The 19,301-nt window shown below is 39.9% G+C and overlaps 2 protein-coding genes across 3 annotated transcripts; one reads left to right on the plus strand and one right to left on the minus strand.

The window, feature by feature from the left end:
* Positions 1-604: 604 nt before the first annotated feature.
* LOC137274583 (heat shock 70 kDa protein 12A-like) lies at positions 605-8,529 on the minus strand. Of its 2 annotated transcripts, none has more exons than XM_067807850.1 (4): positions 8,032-8,529; positions 5,387-5,608; positions 4,732-4,909; positions 605-3,744 (listed from the first exon to the last, which is right to left on the minus strand). In XM_067807850.1, the coding sequence occupies exons 1-4, from the start codon at positions 8,431-8,433 to the stop codon at positions 2,693-2,695; spliced, it is 1,854 nt and encodes a 617-aa protein (XP_067663951.1). In that variant the 5' UTR covers positions 8,434-8,529; the 3' UTR covers positions 605-2,692. The 2 variants fall into 2 exon arrangements, with proteins under 2 accessions (XP_067663951.1, XP_067663952.1); XM_067807851.1 differs by lacking the exon at positions 8,032-8,529 and adding an exon at positions 7,607-7,670.
* A 173-nt stretch (positions 8,530-8,702) lies between these two features.
* On the plus strand, positions 8,703-18,183 carry LOC137272998 (myosin-2 heavy chain, non muscle-like). Its single transcript, XM_067805435.1, has 8 exons — positions 8,703-8,842; positions 11,341-11,688; positions 11,879-12,009; positions 12,328-12,458; positions 13,604-13,805; positions 14,189-14,269; positions 14,649-14,771; positions 15,342-18,183. Exons 2-8 carry the CDS (start codon positions 11,379-11,381, stop codon positions 15,630-15,632), a joined length of 1,269 nt encoding a protein of 422 aa, XP_067661536.1. The 5' UTR covers positions 8,703-8,842; positions 11,341-11,378; the 3' UTR covers positions 15,633-18,183.
* Positions 18,184-19,301: the final 1,118 nt, after the last annotated feature.

Genomic DNA, 19,301 nt, shown 5'->3' on the forward strand with positions numbered 1-19,301 from the left:
GTGCCTCATGTGGTATGCACTGGTACTTTCAACCATCTCATGAACTGTCCTTGTACCTATTAAGGTGTTATCAGAAACTTTTAACAAGTGACAGAATTTCATGGACATATTTCAGATGCCATACATGAAAGTCCGGGGTAAATATAATGTACCTTAAGTCATTATAGTTAATATTTTCAGGGTTTTCATTTCCACACATACATGCATGCAAACTCGTATATAATTCACGGGGCTGGATACAGCTTTTTGAGAAAGGGGTGGGGTGGGTAAGTGGGGGTATACACACTATTGAGAAAGGGTGCACACTTAATTTTCATGAGAGTTCCAGTGGTCATGTAATTAACTTTCAGGACAAAATGGGGGTAGTCCACCCCTGCAACATCCACCCTCCACCCCCAGATCTGCCTATGATGCAACAAGTTTGAATCCGACATTACGCATATTTTTCACATCACAGTGAAGTAGGCACTTACAGATACACTGCAATATAACACTGTTTCAAACATGAAATTAGTGAAAGGTAATTAATCATGACAAATATAACCTCCCCCCCCCCCCCCCCCCCCCCCGCCCCTCTGCAAATATAATTTATAATTAGCTGAAATTCAGATGTTGGCATGTAAAACCAGTTATTGCTTGATAGAACCTGTTCTTAAACCTACAGAGGCAGATGTTTGTGGAAGACGTTCTGTCTTAATTACTTACTAGTACAGTATCAGCTGTTTAACTTTGAACAAAGAGTTCAACACTCTCGTGTATACAAGCTTGTCTGCTGACATTTAATTAGAGATAATTATCTGCAGCTGGGGCAGCAGACATCAGAAAGCCATGATTGTTGGTAAATACACTGATTCTGTATAAACAGTATAGACAATTATACATGTAACAATATCTCTAAATCTAGTTTCACAACAATATACCAACAAGCATGATTGGTGTGAAAGAGAGGCGGGTTGTAAGGCTAGGCGGATACTGTTTGATGGAGTATATATCTTGAAGAAAGACATGACGACTTGATAAAAATATTGTTTTGATTTGTTGAATAGTATTACATATAAAGCAAACATGGGTAAATGTGTTATCAAAATCAGTTATCTTTAATGTCCTTGTGTATAGTGTACCATTTCTACATTCTATTGCAATGAATACTGTGAAACCATTCCCTTTCGAAGTCTGACACTACTTGTGACTTGCCCAGTTTACACAATGCACAATACTAAAACTATGGCTGGTTACTAAAACTAACTCACAGCGATTAAGAATCATTCACTCAATGTCAAATGATGACTGACAGCTATCAGTGAGATGAAATCATGAAAATGTCTGAGAGAGATATTTCATGTCATTAGTGAAGAATGGATCACTAAAACTGATTTCTAACAAAACATTGTTTTGAACACAATTGAAGCAGCCAATGAACTGAGACATAGTTTTGTGTGTGTAAACTGGAACTATGAGTTTCATCACAATAGTTTATGTATGATATTATCAGTGACAGACTTTGCATATCAATAATCATTTCATAATTCTTCCCATATTGCAATTATCAAAATCGTTTTCACCAGCTCGAGTAAACATAGTCACCTGATTACCTTACACAGTACTAAAAGTTGCCAAATTCCAGCATAGAAATCATACACTATGTGACTTCTGCACCATAGTTTTCATAGATATTGGGTGAAGGACATTATCACAAAAGAATGAAGTAACAATAAACTGAATCATGAAAGATGTTGAGAAGGAATTATCAAGTTATTTACCTAGGCAGAGTCTTCTTCGCTATGCAAGAACATAGGAACATGGACCTCACTAGCTGGGTAGTTCCTTCTGAGACACCTTTGATGGTTCTCTATCTTTAAGTGACTCTTGAGGAGAAGGACACAACAACTTGGATGTTGACCAATGCTATTGTTGTGATTGTACATGTGTCTTGTAAACAAATATAAATGTCTTACTTTATGTCTTGTTTTACAATTTAGTCAGTTGTCAGTAACTGTAAGAAAGGCAAAACAAAATATTTTCTGGGTGAAAATTAGGGCTGAAGTCCTAGCTGAGGAAAATATATCAGTTTGGAACTGACCGTTTAAAAAACACTATATTTATCATGACAAAATTTACAAAATTGTGTAATTCTTGAAAAACAAAGGAAACAAAGTTTCTGAGCGTAATAATGACATTTAATGTCTTTCACTATCAAAGATCCTTCTGTTTTGAAACAGAGTTGGGTAATTGATAGTTTGAGGACAGAAAATACCATTTTTTAAATACAAATTTTGCATTCCTGTGTTTTGACAGACCAATCCCATTTTGCTTTATGTCTGAAAATCATGCCCAGAAACAGGTAATATTTGACTAAGTATGTTTATATATGTTGGACAGTTAGCGTCAACCAAACCATGATTGTTTACTTTGGCCTTGTGCCGAAAACACTTGGAATAGTTCATTCTGCTATCATGGGGAGATCAAGCATTAGCACAGGATTTGCCCATGCAGTGTATAAACATATGTAAAGTGGAACATTCTGCTCAGCTCAGCCCAAGGTTGAATATTACAATGTACGGAACAGAGTCCTCCTCTACTGCATCATCCAAGTTAGGTGGTTTTGCTGTTCTGCCTCTTTTTCACATGCAGAGAAAATGCTTCTGTATATTCATGGTTTCGTCTACTGGCAAACAGTTTACAGGAAAGAAAGTCAGGATGACAGGAAGTCTATCAACGTCTCATACTTATTTGTGCTAGTGTGATCGTATCCCACGACCTTGATTTCAGTTCCACCAAATATAACCTCGAGGTCCACTGCTCTCTCCTTGTCCCCGGTTAGATCCGGCATCCGGACTATTAGCGACCCACATTTCTCAACTCCAGCCTCATCTGTGTATTTCACATGTCTTTTAGAAGACCGGAAGAACTCAAATATAATTCCTTTCTGGTTGGTAATAATGGGGGTGTATGTTTCCCTCCATATTTCATTGTGTCCGATGGTCTCACCAGCTTCGGCCCATGTTTGCAATATGTTCTTACAGAGGGTGACACCATCAGAGACAACTCGGAGGTCCTCTCGGTGCACGCCTTCTTCAAATGGTAAGTATGATCCAACACCGTATGTGAAACGACAGATCCTCTGCCATATCGAACTAGGATCATGCCCGAATGCTACTGCTCCCCTAACAACTGCAAGACTGGCTTCATCTGGAACAAGGCACGTTACCCTTTCGCTAAAATGTGTTTTCAGAGCTTGTTGCAAACGACTGGATTCTGCAAAGCCACCGACCAGGAAGATATACTGTAAGTCTTTGGTCTTTGGCTTCTGGAGAAGCTGATCTACATGGTCTTTAATCTGGGCTAAGGCATCGGCAAACAGCGACGTCACAACTGCCGACGTCAACACCAACTTCCCAGACGAGAATTTGACTTCATTGTTATTGTCAGCAGCGAATGTCTTGATTGCCTGTTGTACACTGACTTGATTGTGTTTGAAGTTACAGAAGTTGTAAGGCAGGGACACACGGATACTATCACACTCTCCACGCTTCTTGATCTCAAAGTCCTGTAGGAGTTCCACAAAATCTTTGGGGTAGCTCTGTTGGAACTCAGTGATGAAGTCTTTGGTGAAGATTCTGTGGAGAAGATTCAGGAACTGCCTGTCTATGATGGTGCCACCCCACGCTCCACCAGTAGCGCGAAACAGTTCCCGGATCCTCCCGTCCTTGCGGATCTTGTGCGCCACACAGTCAATGGTTCCACCTAAAGGGAGGACAGACCATTACTGAGTCAAGATTTATTACAGGACAGTCTATTTGTGAGTCAAGATTTGATATACGACGGACCATTAGTGAGTCAAGATTTAATATAGGACAGACCATTAGTGAGTCAAGATTGAATACAGGGCAGACCATTAGTGAGTCAAGATTTAATACAGAAGCAGCATGTGTCCCAACAAATAAATAAAAAACAGTAAAAGAGACTATCTAATATAAAGAATGAAAGGTACACTTTTAAATACATTTGAATGTTGCTCTTTATACAATCTCCTTCAAAAGATGTTTTTGGTATTTATTTATTTTCATTGAAAAAGTATCAAAATATTAATTCATTTTATTGTAATACTATTTTCTTCTTTCAACAGATTGGGTAACATTTTCTTCAAACATAAATAAGCTATAAACAGCCAGGTATATACAGGAGTTATTCCTCACAATATCAGCAGTAGCTGTAAATATGTCTGCTCTTTAGCATAACTTAAGACCAATGATCCCCCATCAGGATAAAAGTTCACACAATCAGATGATTTGTCCACCTGATTCAACTTCTTTCAGCCAGCTGTCTATGCACAGATTATTTGATACAGATTTCATTTAGATCATGATGTCAGTCTACTGATCTATTCTTAATTTTCATACTGTATCAATACAAATTTATGAATAATGTTCCTAAAGTTAACTGCCATGCATGTAAACTGCCTTAATGTTTACATTGACTATCATGGCTAAGATGGAACTTTACAAAGCAGAAAAAAGTTATAATAATTATTTAGGAGATAGTCTTAATACACTGAGCACTGAATTTACCAATTACAGTTCTACATATATAATTTACAGCTAATGCCTGTGCAAGTAATTTTGTTCTAGATCTATATATTTGAAACTGTGGTAATATTTCCAGTGACACCTCTTCTATAATGACCTATTCAGACCTGAAATCCTGTTAATGGTAAATCTAACCAGTATGTACCTCCAGCATCCACAACAAGGTACTTGGTGCCAGGCTCGAAGCAAGGGTTGGATGCCTGTGCTGTGTCCTTGTAACCGATGAAGTCTGTAGCAGGGAGGTTGCGGCAGTGGAGAGATGCGGCCTCTGGCTCCAAAGCTATCACTAGCTGCTCACTGTGGGGAGTCAGAATCAGAGAACCCTGCAACACAGACAGGTGAGCTAAATTATTGACTGGCAACAACCAGGGCCATATTACAGGTGAGCTAAATTATCAATTGGTAACAATTGGGTCCATATTACAGGTGAGCTAAATTATTAATTGGTAACAACTGTACTTTGGTATGATGCATTTTGGAAATTCCTTCTATTGCTGTGTTTTTACTCAGGCCTTTCAAAATGCAAAAAAAAATATTGATAACACCATCAAGCTTCACTGTCTTCCAAAAACTCACATCAATTTAGGTTTCTATGTTTGTTTCTGTCTTGGATAGAAAACTTGCATTTCTTATATGTGTGAGTATATAACATTCATAAATCAAACATAGAACATCTTTTAAGCCCATGTAAGAAAATAAATGACCTCTAAACCTAACTACCCCTTTTCCATTCCAAATTCCCCCAAGAATGAATCTAATTTTTTCTGGCATGGTGAGACATTGATGCATCGCACACCTACCCTGTATGCTGCCTCTCTCATGAACTGCTTGGCATTCTCGTCCCAGATGGCGGGCACGGTGAGCACCCAGCGGACAGTGTCTGGGTGGGGGTCATACCCAAGGTGAGCACCGATAGCACGTAACATGTGTTTCTTCATGAAGTTGAGTGAGTGAGCAAACACGTCCACTGCAAGCTGACTTTTGCCATTGGCATCTTTCAGAGTAATATCTGCATTCAGCTCCTGAAAAAACATTTGTTACAGATTACTGATGGTGTCTGCCTCTTCAGATATCAGTGAAGTGAAGAAATGTCATTTATAGGCTAGGAAACATATATTATACTGATATTCATTAGTAGGATTCATTTTGAACAAGTGATGTTAATGCTTCATATTCATTTCATGACATTGTCTAGAGGGAAGAGCACCTGCTGGAAAGTGGAATGATGTTGATTCATGCCTAGCCAAAAGACATTAAAAGATGGTACTTACTGTTCCCCTTGAAATTACATACTACTTAGTAGTACAGACTGGTCTCAATCTAGATAATTGTTACAAAATGAAATAATGTTTGTGACCTCAAGATTTTAACCCACAATATATTGTCTGCTCTCCCAAGGGGGATAACTCATTGTAAAAAGGAGTCAGATATCACACACATCTTAAATTCCTGTCTTGTTAGGGCATAGTCTGAATGATGATCTTGTGTAGCCAGTTGTGCTACTGTTTATTTGTTTTACAATTTTAATATTTCATGTATTTATATCATCTGTTTAATCAGAGGAACACAAATTGTATGTTTAACATCACAACATAAATATTTCTAACAATTATTGAAATATATATCTATTTCTATAACATGTTCAATTCTTAGAACTAAATAGAACATATGAAATAACCTTAAACAAAAATGGGGACCAGCTTTCACTAATTTTAGTTCTATATTTTTATGTCGGAAACTATGTATTTTCTTGCACTGCAATATACTGTATAAGTCTTAACAGTTTATGCATACATGATGCATGTAGTATACATGTGTATATGGACTATACCCGTGAAGGTCTACCCTGGGTAGAACAGGCCTTCAGCGACCCATGCTTGCCATAAAAGGCGACTCTGTTTGTGGTAAGAGGCGACTAACGGATCGGGTTGTCAGGTTTGCTGACTTGGTTGACCCTCAGATCAATGGTCATGCTGTTGATCATTGGATTGTCTGGTCCAGACTCCATTATTTAAAGACTGCCACTATATAGCTGGAATAGTGCTGAGTGCAGAGTAAAACTGAACTCACTCACATGTGTATTTGTATATTTAGAGGGAAATGAGTGAGTGAACAGTATCGTATATTCTTTAAACAAAACCCCTAAAAGGTACAGATAAGTCGTGAAATATTCCTTTCATATTATTGATTATTTGTACATATTTCCCCCCATAAAGCAGAAATAAAAGTTACATAAATAATATTATGAATATGACATCTTAAAATCTATGTTGTAATATAAGAAATCAAGATTGTGATATCGAAAATTCTTAACACCTTTTTAATTCACTAATTCATGAAAGCTTATGTTTATGTGAATAAAATGTACATAGGACAGTTCTGTGGACCCTTAGGTGAATTTGTTACCTTATCCTTATCGGCTGGTCTGCTATGAAGTTGGGTAGACTAAAAAATATAACAGCTGTCTTTGTGATGAACATAGTAAGATTTGTTGAAAAATTCTCAAAATATCTTAATGAAATATTCAGGAACAGCACTAACCCATTTCAGATGTAGTTCCCATGATCTTCTAATAGAAAAGGGTTGGCATTTTGGGATACCAATGTTGTGAAAACATTGTACTTATCAAGGGGTAGAGGAAACATATCATCTCATGCTTGTTTGTCGGTTGTATGCAAACATCAGAAAAAAATACATACAGAAATGTTCTACTTGAACTCCCGAATAGATAAACTCAATACCCTCATGACATCAACAACTCACAGGATACCTTGCAATGTATATATACCACGCCATGAATATTAGATCCTCTGCATTACAGATGTGATATTACTTACTGTATATCTATGTATATTGCACCATCTGCTACTGATGTAAAATGTACTAGTATAGGCGTCGGATAAGCCAATGGAAGGCTATGCTAATTATTCCGTCTGTTTCGATTTACAAGGTTTTTGTTTATAAAAAGTAATGTATATTTATGCCATATGCCCATAGATTCCAAACTTTGTGTGACATACACTTCTTCTATGAACTGCTTCGTTGCCAAACTGTCCGTCCCGCAAGACAGAAGCACGTGTTTGCAGAGTCACGTGACAGGTCACATGATCACTCCATGTGGGTCTTACACAGTATTATGTCACAATCAAGCTCTCTATACCATGACTAAAATATGCGGAAACAACACTACTCAGAAATTATTCATGATGAAATACTGCGCCTGATATCGTGCACTGATTACAAAACAAAGAAGAGCAGCCAGGCGTGAAGTAAACCATTTACACAGAGTTAAAATACTGTCAATTATCTAATAACAGCTGACTCAACTGACGAAACGACACGACTGCATGCCAGATTTGAAGCATACTTCAGTTTCACCATAATGACAAATTGGACACATGGATATTGTATAGTTTCAAAACAAAGGAGATATGCGATTACCAACCTTATTGTCGTAGAGTTTCATCTTGAATCTGTCAAAATAATAATAATCTCCAGCCTCATCCTCCGCGAGATCATTATACCTAGACACTGCTTCAAACCCGAATGCTTCAAACTGTCCGTCGGATTTGAGAAGAAGGCAGGTGGGGGTTTTATGCAGCAGAAAACCCTGAGTTTGGCCCCAGTTCTTGTTGACGTGTATGGCGTCTTTGTTAGAAGCGAAAGAATACGCATAGCCGCTAAAAGTCGTACCAAAATCTATGGCCGCCACGATTTGATATTCTGCTGTGTTCTCCGAATCTGGCGGATCGTCTGTTGGGGATTTCATACCTCCGCTGCACATGGGGCTAACATCTACTGGCTTCAGAGAAGAGGCGGATATTTTCGGTTCTGAACTTGCGGCCATTTTCCTTGACTTCCAATTATATTCCAGTCTCCCAATACAGCTCGCGCCACGCTCATTAATATAGAGTTATTGATTAATCTGTCTCACCCCAGACTGAACCCCTCCACATCTGTCAATGTTCATTTCGCGCAGACAAAAGATTCGGGAAATTATTTAGTGCAACATCAGAATTGTTACTGATATCTCAATATTTTATCGAAATAAAATAGCATAAATATTTTCATTAAACATTGTCTGTAGTTAGCATACGCGCATGTGCAGTATTATCCAAAACCACGAGACACCGCTTATGAGAATGGAGAGCCTTATAATGAATTCGCGTGACTACAACAGTGGTAAAATCGATAACTTTACCCAAAATTCCAAGCCGGTTGTTGGTTTCTGAATCATCGCATGTAGACAGTGTCAGGTAAGAAATTCTTGCATATATCAGAATGAAACGTACAAAACCGCCTCAGCATATACCAGAGCATTTGTTTTCACCCTGGGCGAATAAAGCGAGACAAAGCAACAAGGAAAATACCATCTAGTGCTGGATAGCGGCACGCGCGGTGCACGAGAGAACGGAGACTGACATGACGCGTGTTGATGTCGCTATCACACGTCTTCTAGTCTTCCAAGTGAATAGTGTAAACATTACAGTTCAGATGCCATTTTCACAACAATTTGTCTGTGCTGTATACATTATCCATATCACTGTAGACAGGAGGCATATCTCCGTACACCCAACGCTGAATTTCTGCAGATAAAACGGAAGATTTGCAGTTTCAGTCGACCCTCTTACTTCTTTTCGATTTCCTCTTTCTTTGTAGTGATGACTTAGTTCAGTTGTAGTACACAAACTCTCTGGTGAGTGGCTGTTTCGTTTGTTTTAAAAGGAGACACAACTGTATCGAAACCGTGTGATTTGGTTAATATTACTGTTGAAAAACGACACCATATATGTTGTGCTACTTAAACATCTCGACACGGCGTTTGTTTAATGGACGGTCATTTGTTGACTCCAGTGAGCCGTCATGTCGACGGCATGTATTCTTGTTGGCTAGTTAGCAACGAGTACTTGTCACACCTGTGTAACATATCTCTTGTGATATCTAGACCAATGCTACACCAATGGCCTGCACATATTGGACGCATGTGGGAAATCAAACCCAAAGAATTCAAGGTTTATCCATTTGGCAACGTATTCACGTCTGCTGCCTTACACACGCATGTTCGGGCATCGATATACGCTATATTTTGTGTGAGGGGCAGTAATGAGAACCGCATTTATAGACTGCCCATTGTTTCTCAAAAGCAGGAAACGTCTGAGACCTGCACTTCCTTCCTAGGTCCTCCATTATCAATCTCACGCGCCGTGAGTTAACTGCAATACTAAGGAAAGCGGCACAAACCCAAACTCACTCGAAGAGTTTGTTTAAAGTACCCTTCCTTGTTAGTGATTGATGATGTTACATGTGTCACAAGCAGGGTGTATGGAGCTCGACCTTCATGTAACCGGAAGAAGAACCTTCCGTTAGTACAAACCTGTATTTTGGGTTGTATGTCACAGTATATCGCATGGTTTAATGTCGGAACACAAACCATACCCCACTACTCATGGATTACATGTATTCCTGCTGCCAGTAGATTAGGGCTGGGACGGGTAACACCTATACCTCGGACAGTAGGGTAATGAGCTGGACCCTGATACCCGCCTCAATACCCGAACCCGTTATGTGACGTATTGATTAAACAGTGCCATATGTTATTCTTTCATAATTTTACGGTTGTGTTGTCTTTGAAGATTTTGACATAATTCACCTGTCATCTGTTTTGAATATCATACATGGTTAAGATATTGGCAAACTCAAAATATATGCCTCAGAGCTGAAGAATATATTGTCATTTCTTACAAGTTTGGTGTCAAGGATTAACATCAGTATCAGGGTAGGGAGTGTGGTATCCAGGTAGAAAATTTTGGACCCGTCCCACTCCTCTTTAACACATTTCTGGTGATATGAAGGCGGAGGATAGTCCAAATGGCCTACACATATTGGACCCATGTGGGACATCAAACCTAATCATCGCCGCGAAGAGCGATTTCAAAGTTTAACCACTACAGGCACAGTCACTACATCTGCTGCTATTCATATACATGATCCAACAAGGATTGACACCAGTAATGAGAGCAAGTTAACATTCATGTCACTGAGTGAGTGTTGGTTTCTATGTTGTCTAACGCCGCACAATCACAAAAACAAGAGCTGACAAACCACGACTGGTCGTCTGAGGAACCTGGAATTATACAAACAACTCAGATATATCTGAAATATTACCGTCCAAATATACTTGTTTTTGTTTTAGTTTCACCACTGAATAAACAGGATAGAGGTAGTCATGTACAATGTAACACAACAGCGTTAGTCAACTATTCTCTGGCAATGAGTAAATAATCCACTTGAGTCGCGAGTTGCGGAAGATGCATGAGAAATGTTCTGGCTTTTTTCATCTTAATAATTAGGGGTTTTATATATTCTTCTAAGACACATCTGACCAGATTTCACCTGGACGACGAAGGTCCATATACTTGAGCATAGTTATCAATATTCATCAACTGAATGTTTAAAACTTGGTCATTCAGAAATATTGAAATCTCTCTTCTTCAAACGAGTGTCTGCCTGTGTACAGTTTGTGGTGGTAGGGGGTGCAACCTGAGGACGGTGATTTAAAGAAAACATGAGCGCTTCGAATAGAAATAAGGCCGTGGAAAACTACCACGGTTGGGAAAGAATGGCAGCCATTACTAGGATAGCGACTAGGGGGTGTCCACCACCATGACTGGGATTTATGAGGTTTAGGTAACAAGTAAAACGTCACTATGCATGGCAATATGGAAGTAAGACTGTTCTGATTCTCTGTTGACAGCACATAACACATTGAGGATAGGCAATCTTCCAGCTAACATGTCTGGCGATGCCAAGAAAGATCTGATAGCGGAAGCTCGGAGCTTCTCCGCGAGTCTCTCCAACGTCTTCCTCATGAAGAAGCGAGATCAGCAGACGAGACATCTCTTGGAGAAAGCTCAGAATCTTTTGGAGGGACTCTTGGCGGAGAACCAGCGTCTGTCGTCCAACACCGGCACCCCGCGTCAGACACGTGGGGGAGGCATGGGTCAGCTGTGGGTCAAGTTGGATGAGATGAAGAGAGAGAATGAAGATCTACGAAGACAGCTGGGTCGCCATGACGACAGGTCCACGCCCACCAAAAATATGAGTAAGTCTGGAATGTTGTGTAACTGTAGTTTGGAAATTCAACAATATTCAGAATATCGTAGTCGATCATGTTTCTATCTAACACTAAAATATCCATCTATGATAGGAATATAGAGTTTGGTCGTATACATCGTCGTACTCACAGAATCTCAAACTTGTATTGCTCAGTAACTGAATGTCTACATGTGCAGGTCACGGTCCTGGTGACGTCATCATTGCCGACCTACAGAAGACGAAAACTGAGAACGAGGCTCTGAGGAATCAGGTAGAGAGTCTGCAGAAGACCGTAAAGGAACTCCAGAACATCACAGCCACTGTGCAGGTGCGTGCTGCGATGTTATAAAAAGCGGGTATATACAGTTGGTGCAACAATAAGTCCTCCTTACGTAAGTTTCGAAATTTTGCGAAGGTGAATCACTGGGTTAATCCTCCAACAAATTACATTTTTCAAGTCGGTATTTTTTGTGGGCAATGGCGGCTACCATTATAAGGTATTTCAAAATTTTTGATCACTACAGCGTTTTCCCACAATGGTCACTCTCTCATTGTCCATTGATTTTAAAGAGAAAAGAAAGTTACCATGAAATAGAGTTAAGGTTGGCGACAATTGCGACAGTGATGATGTTTCCACGCGTTTCAGGATGAGTACAAGCGGGCGAAGATCGGTCTGGAGGCTGCACAGAAGTCAATGGAGAAGGCCCGCCATGAATACCGTAGTCTGGAGGCCAATCTTACATCTGCCAAGACAGAGAACGACTCCCTCAAACAGAAGTAAGTCTCAGATATATTGTACAGTTGAGTCTTCAGGCCAATCTTACATCTGCCAAGACAGAGAACGACTCCCTCAAACAGAAGTAAGTCTCAGATATATTGTACAGTTAAGTCTGGAGGCCAATCTTACATCTGCCAAGACAGAGAACGACTCCCTCAAACAGAAGTAAGTCTCAGATATATTGTACAGTTGAGTCTGGAGGCCAATCTTACATCTGCCAAGACAGAGAACGACTCCCTCAAACAGAAGTAAGTCTCAGATATATTGTACAGTTAAGTCTGGAGGCCAATCTTACATCTGCCAAGACAGAGAACGACTCCCTCAAACAGAAGTAAGTCTCAGATGTATTGTACAGTTGAGTCTGGAGGCCAATCTTACATCTGCCAAGACAGAGAACGACTCCCTCAAACAGAAGTAAGTCTCAGATATATTGTACAGTTGAATCTGGAGGCCAATCTTACATCTGCCAAGACAGAGAACGACTCCCTCAAACAGAAGTAAGTCTCAGATATATTGTACAGTTGAGTCTGGAGGCCAATCTTACATCTGCCAAGACAGAGAACGAATCCCTCAAACAGAAGTAAGTCTCAGATATATTGTACAGTTGAATCTGGAGGCCAATCTTACATCTGCCAAGACAGAGAACGACTCCCTCAAACAGAAGTAAGTCTCAGATATATTGTACAGTTGAGTCTGGAGGCCAATCTTACATCTGCCAAGACAGAGAACGACTCCCTCAAACAGAAGTAAGTCTCAGATATATTGTACAGTTGAGTCTGGAGGCCAATCTTACATCTGCAGATGTAGATGATGTAGATGATGAGCTGTTGTGCTTTCAGCAGTAACCCTGGGCGTTTCATTACACAATACTCATGTCTCCATTAAGTGAATTTCATCGTGGCCAAATACAGCCGATTAGACTTACTTTAATATTATACGTTCTGAAAATATACATAGACCGTAGGCGAGGTGCAAAACTACTATTGTCCTGGTCGAGTCAGTTTTCTTGATAACAAATGCAGCTTTACCAAAATGGAATTTCTTTCTTCTTGATTCGTATTATGCTAGTATGCCAGGTAATCCCGTGCACCTGTGTCATGGTATACCATTGTTTAATCTTTTTCCTAACAAATTATTGTCTCAGGTTGACAAGCAGCGTGAAGCCCATGGTAAGGGCAGATAACCGCCTTACTGAGAACATCAACGAGCGGTGTCGACCCAGTGTGATCGCCATGAGATATAATACCCTAGAGAGTCAGGAGTGGATGGATGCTAAGGAGTCACTGGAGGACAGCTCCGGCATGGACGAAGAGGAGATAACTCGTTTCTTATGCTCTTCCATAATGGTGTGATATGATATTTATTCGAGTTATAATCAGCATAAAAAGGCAATACACCAATGAGTGAGAGACTTGAGTTTATCGCTAGGTATTCAAGTAATATCAACATATAATCGGGGAAACAGTGGATTCGAACCAATGATTACAGCATCTATCTGAAAACAGCCATGTTCTGAAAAAAGTAAACTGAATATTGACACTTGTTTGAGAAGACACTCCGAAAACAGGAGACGCGTCCACACAACAATTAACATGGTGGACCTATGGATGGGAGTGATGACTATATTAAAATACTTTGATTAATCATAAAAGTATATGTAAAAATGAAGTGAAAGAAATGATGTAATTACAATGTGTACTGACCTATGACATGACGTCATCTGCCACAGCAAACGTATGAGGCTTCCCGTGAGGTATACCAGTGTCTTGAACTTGCCATTGGAGAACTGCTGAGGAGACCAGCACTGGCGGTGAGTATGGCCGCCAGGGTTTTAGACAGTATCTGCTTAAAAACTACATGATGTGTTATTAGATGTGCCGGTGTTCTTTTAATGCACATGCATAAAATGAAAGACAATATAAATTCACACACGCCCTTGTACATTAACACTGATCATTTATATAACTTTTCTTTTGGGTTTTCATGCGTAGATATGCATTCTTATATATCTATAATGTATAAAGAAATAGAACGTGTCCACACAGAGACGAATGTGAAACACATCTAGGTAGATTAATATCACACGAATGTCACAAATGGTGTACATTTTAACTATATGGAGCTGATGTGATGATGCCCGTGTAATGCCTGCCTATGTTCTGCATATATCTGGCTCTTCTTGACTACAGGTGAGCATCGCACAGGGCGGCATGAGCTCAGAACCCACGCAGCTTCCGGAGGAGATGACCGACGCCATCCGAAGCCGACTGCGACAGAATTGCGACAGCATCGACTCGGGAGAGCTCATCAAGGTACATGTTCACCAGACAAACAGGGGTTGCACAGTTTTGGAACAGTGATGAAGAATTTTTTAACAGTCGTGCGCAACCGTTTGTAATAGAAAATACACATGCAGCTTTTAACGAATAGTAGTGTCATGAAGATCTTTATGTTAATAGCAGCCCACAGCTTTTGGGGAATAAAGGGTGAGCATCGCTTTGGAGAAGGGGTGCCCGCCCTCTTGGAATGATGATGCTAGGCATTTCCAAAGGCTTGCACAAACTTTGGGAATACTGGTTGAACAACCTTCAGGAATAGGGCAAAACCCTTTGTAATAAGGTACACAGCCTCTTTCAATAAAGTGTGCTAACGATGGTAGCAATATAGGGTTCTGGAAACCTTCACCGCAACGTCTATTAGAATAATGTACAGGCTTTCAAACAGAGGGTAAAATCTTGTTGAAATTGAGGTGCACAACAGTTTTAACACGGGAGTGCATCGCCTTTTGCAGTGTACAGCCTTTCGACATATGGGTACCCAGCTTGCACATGAAAATGCACTTTCTGATTAACTCCGTTTTCAAATAGATGCTTGTATTCCAGATCACAAAGAACACCCTGGAAAGAGAGTTCAAAGACGTGAAAGGCCTTATAAGTAACAAGGCCGTGAACCGCTACCTGCACGAGAGCGCGAGACTCACCTGGCAGATGGCGATACAACAACCACCGATGAAGATGTCCATCACGGATAAACGTTATAACGATGAGCGTCACAAGCTGTGGTGGTCATGTGACCAAGCACGTGCATCGTCTATCAATCACTTTATTTGGCCAGTGCTGTTTGATTACGATGGCGGCAATCTCATGGTTAAAGGATGTGTTTTTGCTAGCTGACTCTGTTCTCATTTACATCGTGATGTTTGTGACAATGTTTTATATTTATATTCATCTATGCATTTTTAAATGAACAATTCCCGATTCACCAAGACAATCCAAACTGTTCGAGGTGCGCCATCATGATTGTGCTTTGCCCTAAGGTTAAAAAGGGATTATTTCATAAGTGCTAACAAATGTCCCGTAAAAAGTATGATTTCAGGTGATAATCATCATTGTTGTGACAGCATTATTTCCTATTCGTGTAAATTTAAGACCATTGCTATGCGTGTAGTAATTTGACTAGTTCCTTGATATACGTGGCACCGAAGTTCGTAACTCTGGTATATTCAGATTTATACAACTGGTGAATAATTAAGCAAAAATACTTACTTCTTTCCCTTGTATATCCAACCTCAGTACAATATGATATAACTCAGTACATAATTGGGGTATTTCAGTACACATATGGTATAACTCAGTACATATATAGCATGACTCAGTACATATATAGCATAACTCAGTACACAGAATGAATAACTCTGACATTCTTCTCATGTTGATAAATGATTAAGGTAACACTAGTCTGGGCGGATACAGATTTTTGAGAAAGGGATGGGGGTAGGGGTGTTGCACAGTTCATTTTCACCCTTTCTCACAAGTTTCCATGGCCATTTAAGAGACTTTCCGGACAAAGGATCCCTCCGCCTGTGCTTGTGCTTGTTGAAACGTTAGTACCAAAAACTAGCGTTTTGCTGGTTAGTGTCGAGAGCTTTAATAGTAGTCACGTGGTCAATCACATGACGCATACATGCAGGAGAAAGCAGTTAAGTGGGTATTAACTGGTGCACCTGTGGTAACAGTGCAAAAATATGTCATCATTTTTTATGTTTAATGTCGGCCTACTTCTGTTTTTTGAATGCCGCTTTGTGACTCGTTATGAATTTTTCTGAAATTTAAGTCGGGATACACTGAAATGCCACTTTTCATTTTTAAATGTAAGTGGTGCTTAATTATTTTCCAGGAGTATGTAATACTAATAATATATTCAAATTATGGCAAAAGGAGCTTTAAACAAACACAAGCAAACACACGTAAATTGCCAAAGTGGACACATAGTTGTGGCCCTTTTCTAGTCCAGATATATGTGTGTGATAGCTTCTTATATGTTACAGACAGCACTCTTTTCATAATTTCCATCGATGTAGATTTGCACCATATGAAGCATTTATTTTTACATCAAGTGTGCTGTTTAAAATATTTTTTGTACGTTTTGAATAAGTTCTTGTCTTCCTATTAGCAATATACGCGTAAGCTATGTACCTGCCATATGTAACTGTCGTGACGTGATACACTTGCGCACCTAGGACACGGTACCAGTCTACACCCCCGTTAGAATATGATGGGTGAACCGTTCATGCATTGGCAAAAATAAGAGACAGGAACGAATTTAAGTATTTAAAGAGTCAGCAAAATGAAAATAACAATCAAAACCGACTCCATTCAACTCGTGACCTACGCTTGTACATATTTGGTTTACGAAGTCGAATTTACAAGTTACCTTGCTGAACGATAATTATACTTATGTACATACATGCCAATTTCAGTCTATGTGGTTGTGTGATATCTAGGCATTACTGTATTGTTTTCTGTGATCTTTAACGTGAGAGTTTTAGAGTTTCAGTCTTTCGTGTTTTCATCTCAGTAAAATACAATCTGCTAGAAACAAATAAATTTGGGATTCTGTAACCAGAACTATATCTGCTGAATAAGTAGTCAACAAATTGTTGTATTTCTTAAAATTACAGCAAACGATCAAAGGGGAAGATGACAACAATCCCTTAATTCAACTTTGTGGACCAACATATCGTGCTGGTTAACTATTGTACCAATTGCACCCCGTGGCTAAAAACGTCCAGACCAACCGTCCCTTCTGCAGACGTGCATGGCCTCATCCCTTCTCAGCTGATACAGGTGAAATGATGCGCGAGGCTGGTCTAACGCGGTACACTTTCCAACTGGTCTTAAAACTCAAAGAACTTGGTTTATCCAAGCAAATGAATTTGCCTTTGACCTTGAGGCATTGAATCTCTTGCTTTAGTGAGTCCAATGATTATCATACCAGAAAGAATCTCCATTTATTTAAAGTGATACATAAATTCCCGGGTTCATTTGTAAACATGATCTTCCAAACCTAAACGCTAATCCTGAATCAAGGTAAAGCCTACTGGGTCAGTTTGAAGTACGTGTTACATTATCATACCGTATATTTGAAAATCATCAAACCAATAATCGCGAGATACCGAGGTGTGAGGGGCGCATGGTGAGTTGGTGAAATCCACTAAATCGTGATTTGTTTAGAATTTACCTATTTTGTTAAACAATACTGATGTTGTACATGCCTTCACTGTTGATGCAAGCATTGTGAGAGTTGTTTCCCTTGCACCGCCAATGCAGCGTTAAGTAGTTTCACCTGATTATGTTCACTCATAAATTATTTGTTTATTGCAATTGTTGAATATTTTCTGAGTATGTGCTGAAATAAACACGTTTTTTTCTATACACAAACCAACAATCTTTGGTCTCCGTGTTTTACACGCTGTGAAACGTGGCTACCGAAATGTCAGGTTAAGACTCTCATGGAAGTTAAGCATGTGGTACGTAGAGATCTTTCCTGCCCACAACAGAGGTAAAGATCGATTCTGTTCTGATACCGGCTGAGGTCAAAGCATGAAGTCAAGCACTTGTCTCACCATAATTCATCTCGGATACTCCTCGAGGTGAAATATTCTGTAGTTTCTCTTTTAACACGATCGCAGCAGATGTCAAGCACTGTATTTGAGATCTGTAGAGTTATCCTTAATATCTAATCTGGTCTGATACTAGCCGAGGTCAAGCACCTTAGGTCGAATATGATCTCATACTATAATACCAGCATGGGAACTGCGATCTATCCTGCCCTTAGATACCAGCATGGGAACTGGGATCTGATCTGTCTTCAAATACCTGCATCTAGGATTCTGCCAAAACCTCAGACACTAGCTTAGGGCAATGGGAAGTTCAAATATCAAAGGGTCCTTGGATGGGTGCCATGTTTGACAGCACGACTCTTGAGAAGTCAAGAGACTTCAGTCCTGCCTAACAATGAAGCAAATGACACACCTTAGGTAAGAGAGTTTGATAAAAGTTATCCCTGTTCGCCCAGCAGAAAATGGGCAGCTACAGCTAGTGTTATCCAGGGTAATAATCTCCAACATGTTGTATGCTCTTTGGGCATGCCTGTGCAGTGATATATAAGTGGCCTTACATTATTGGGTATGGGGGTCTGTCTTGCCCTCAGATAAAAGCATGTAGTGTGGGTGTGACTGACTTGCCCTCAGATAAAAGCATGTAGTGTGGGTGTGTCTGACTTGCCCTCAGATAAAAGCATGTAGTGTGGGTGTGACTGACTTGCCCTCAGATAAAAGCATGGGGTATGGGTGTGTCGGTCTTGCCCTCAGATAAAAGCATGGGGTGTGGGTGTGTCTGACTTGCCCACAGATAAAAGCATGGGGTATGGGTGTGTCGGTCTTGCCCTCAGATAAAAGCATGGGGTATGGGGTTTATTCCAACTCCAGATACCAGTATGGTGTACTGCATATATATTTTTTCACAGTCGTCCTGTTCCATCTTTGTTGGCTCCAGTCCTCA

Source organism: Haliotis asinina, chromosome 2, assembly GCF_037392515.1.
Source record: "Haliotis asinina isolate JCU_RB_2024 chromosome 2, JCU_Hal_asi_v2, whole genome shotgun sequence".
Taxonomy (NCBI): Eukaryota; Metazoa; Mollusca; class Gastropoda; order Lepetellida; family Haliotidae; genus Haliotis; species Haliotis asinina.

Bases quoted from the DNA above. Each gene is read 5' to 3' on its own strand.
- LOC137274583 (XM_067807850.1), bottom strand. From the start codon at position 8,433: ATGGCCGCAAGTTCAGAACCGAAAATATCCGCCTCTTCTCTGAAGCCA. The intron at 5,609-8,031 runs GTTGGTAATCGC...ATGTTTTTTCAG, and splicing joins TGAAACTCTACGACAATAAG to GAGCTGAATGCAGATATTAC. The intron at 4,910-5,386 runs GTAGGTGTGCGA...TCTGTGTTGCAG, and splicing joins TGAGAGAGGCAGCATACAGG to GGTTCTCTGATTCTGACTCC.
- LOC137272998 (XM_067805435.1), top strand. From the start codon at position 11,379: ATGTCTGGCGATGCCAAGAAAGATCTGATAGCGGAAGCTCGGAGCTTC. The intron at 11,689-11,878 runs GTAAGTCTGGAA...CTACATGTGCAG, and splicing joins CACGCCCACCAAAAATATGA to GTCACGGTCCTGGTGACGTC. The intron at 14,772-15,341 runs GTACATGTTCAC...CTTGTATTCCAG, and splicing joins ACTCGGGAGAGCTCATCAAG to ATCACAAAGAACACCCTGGA.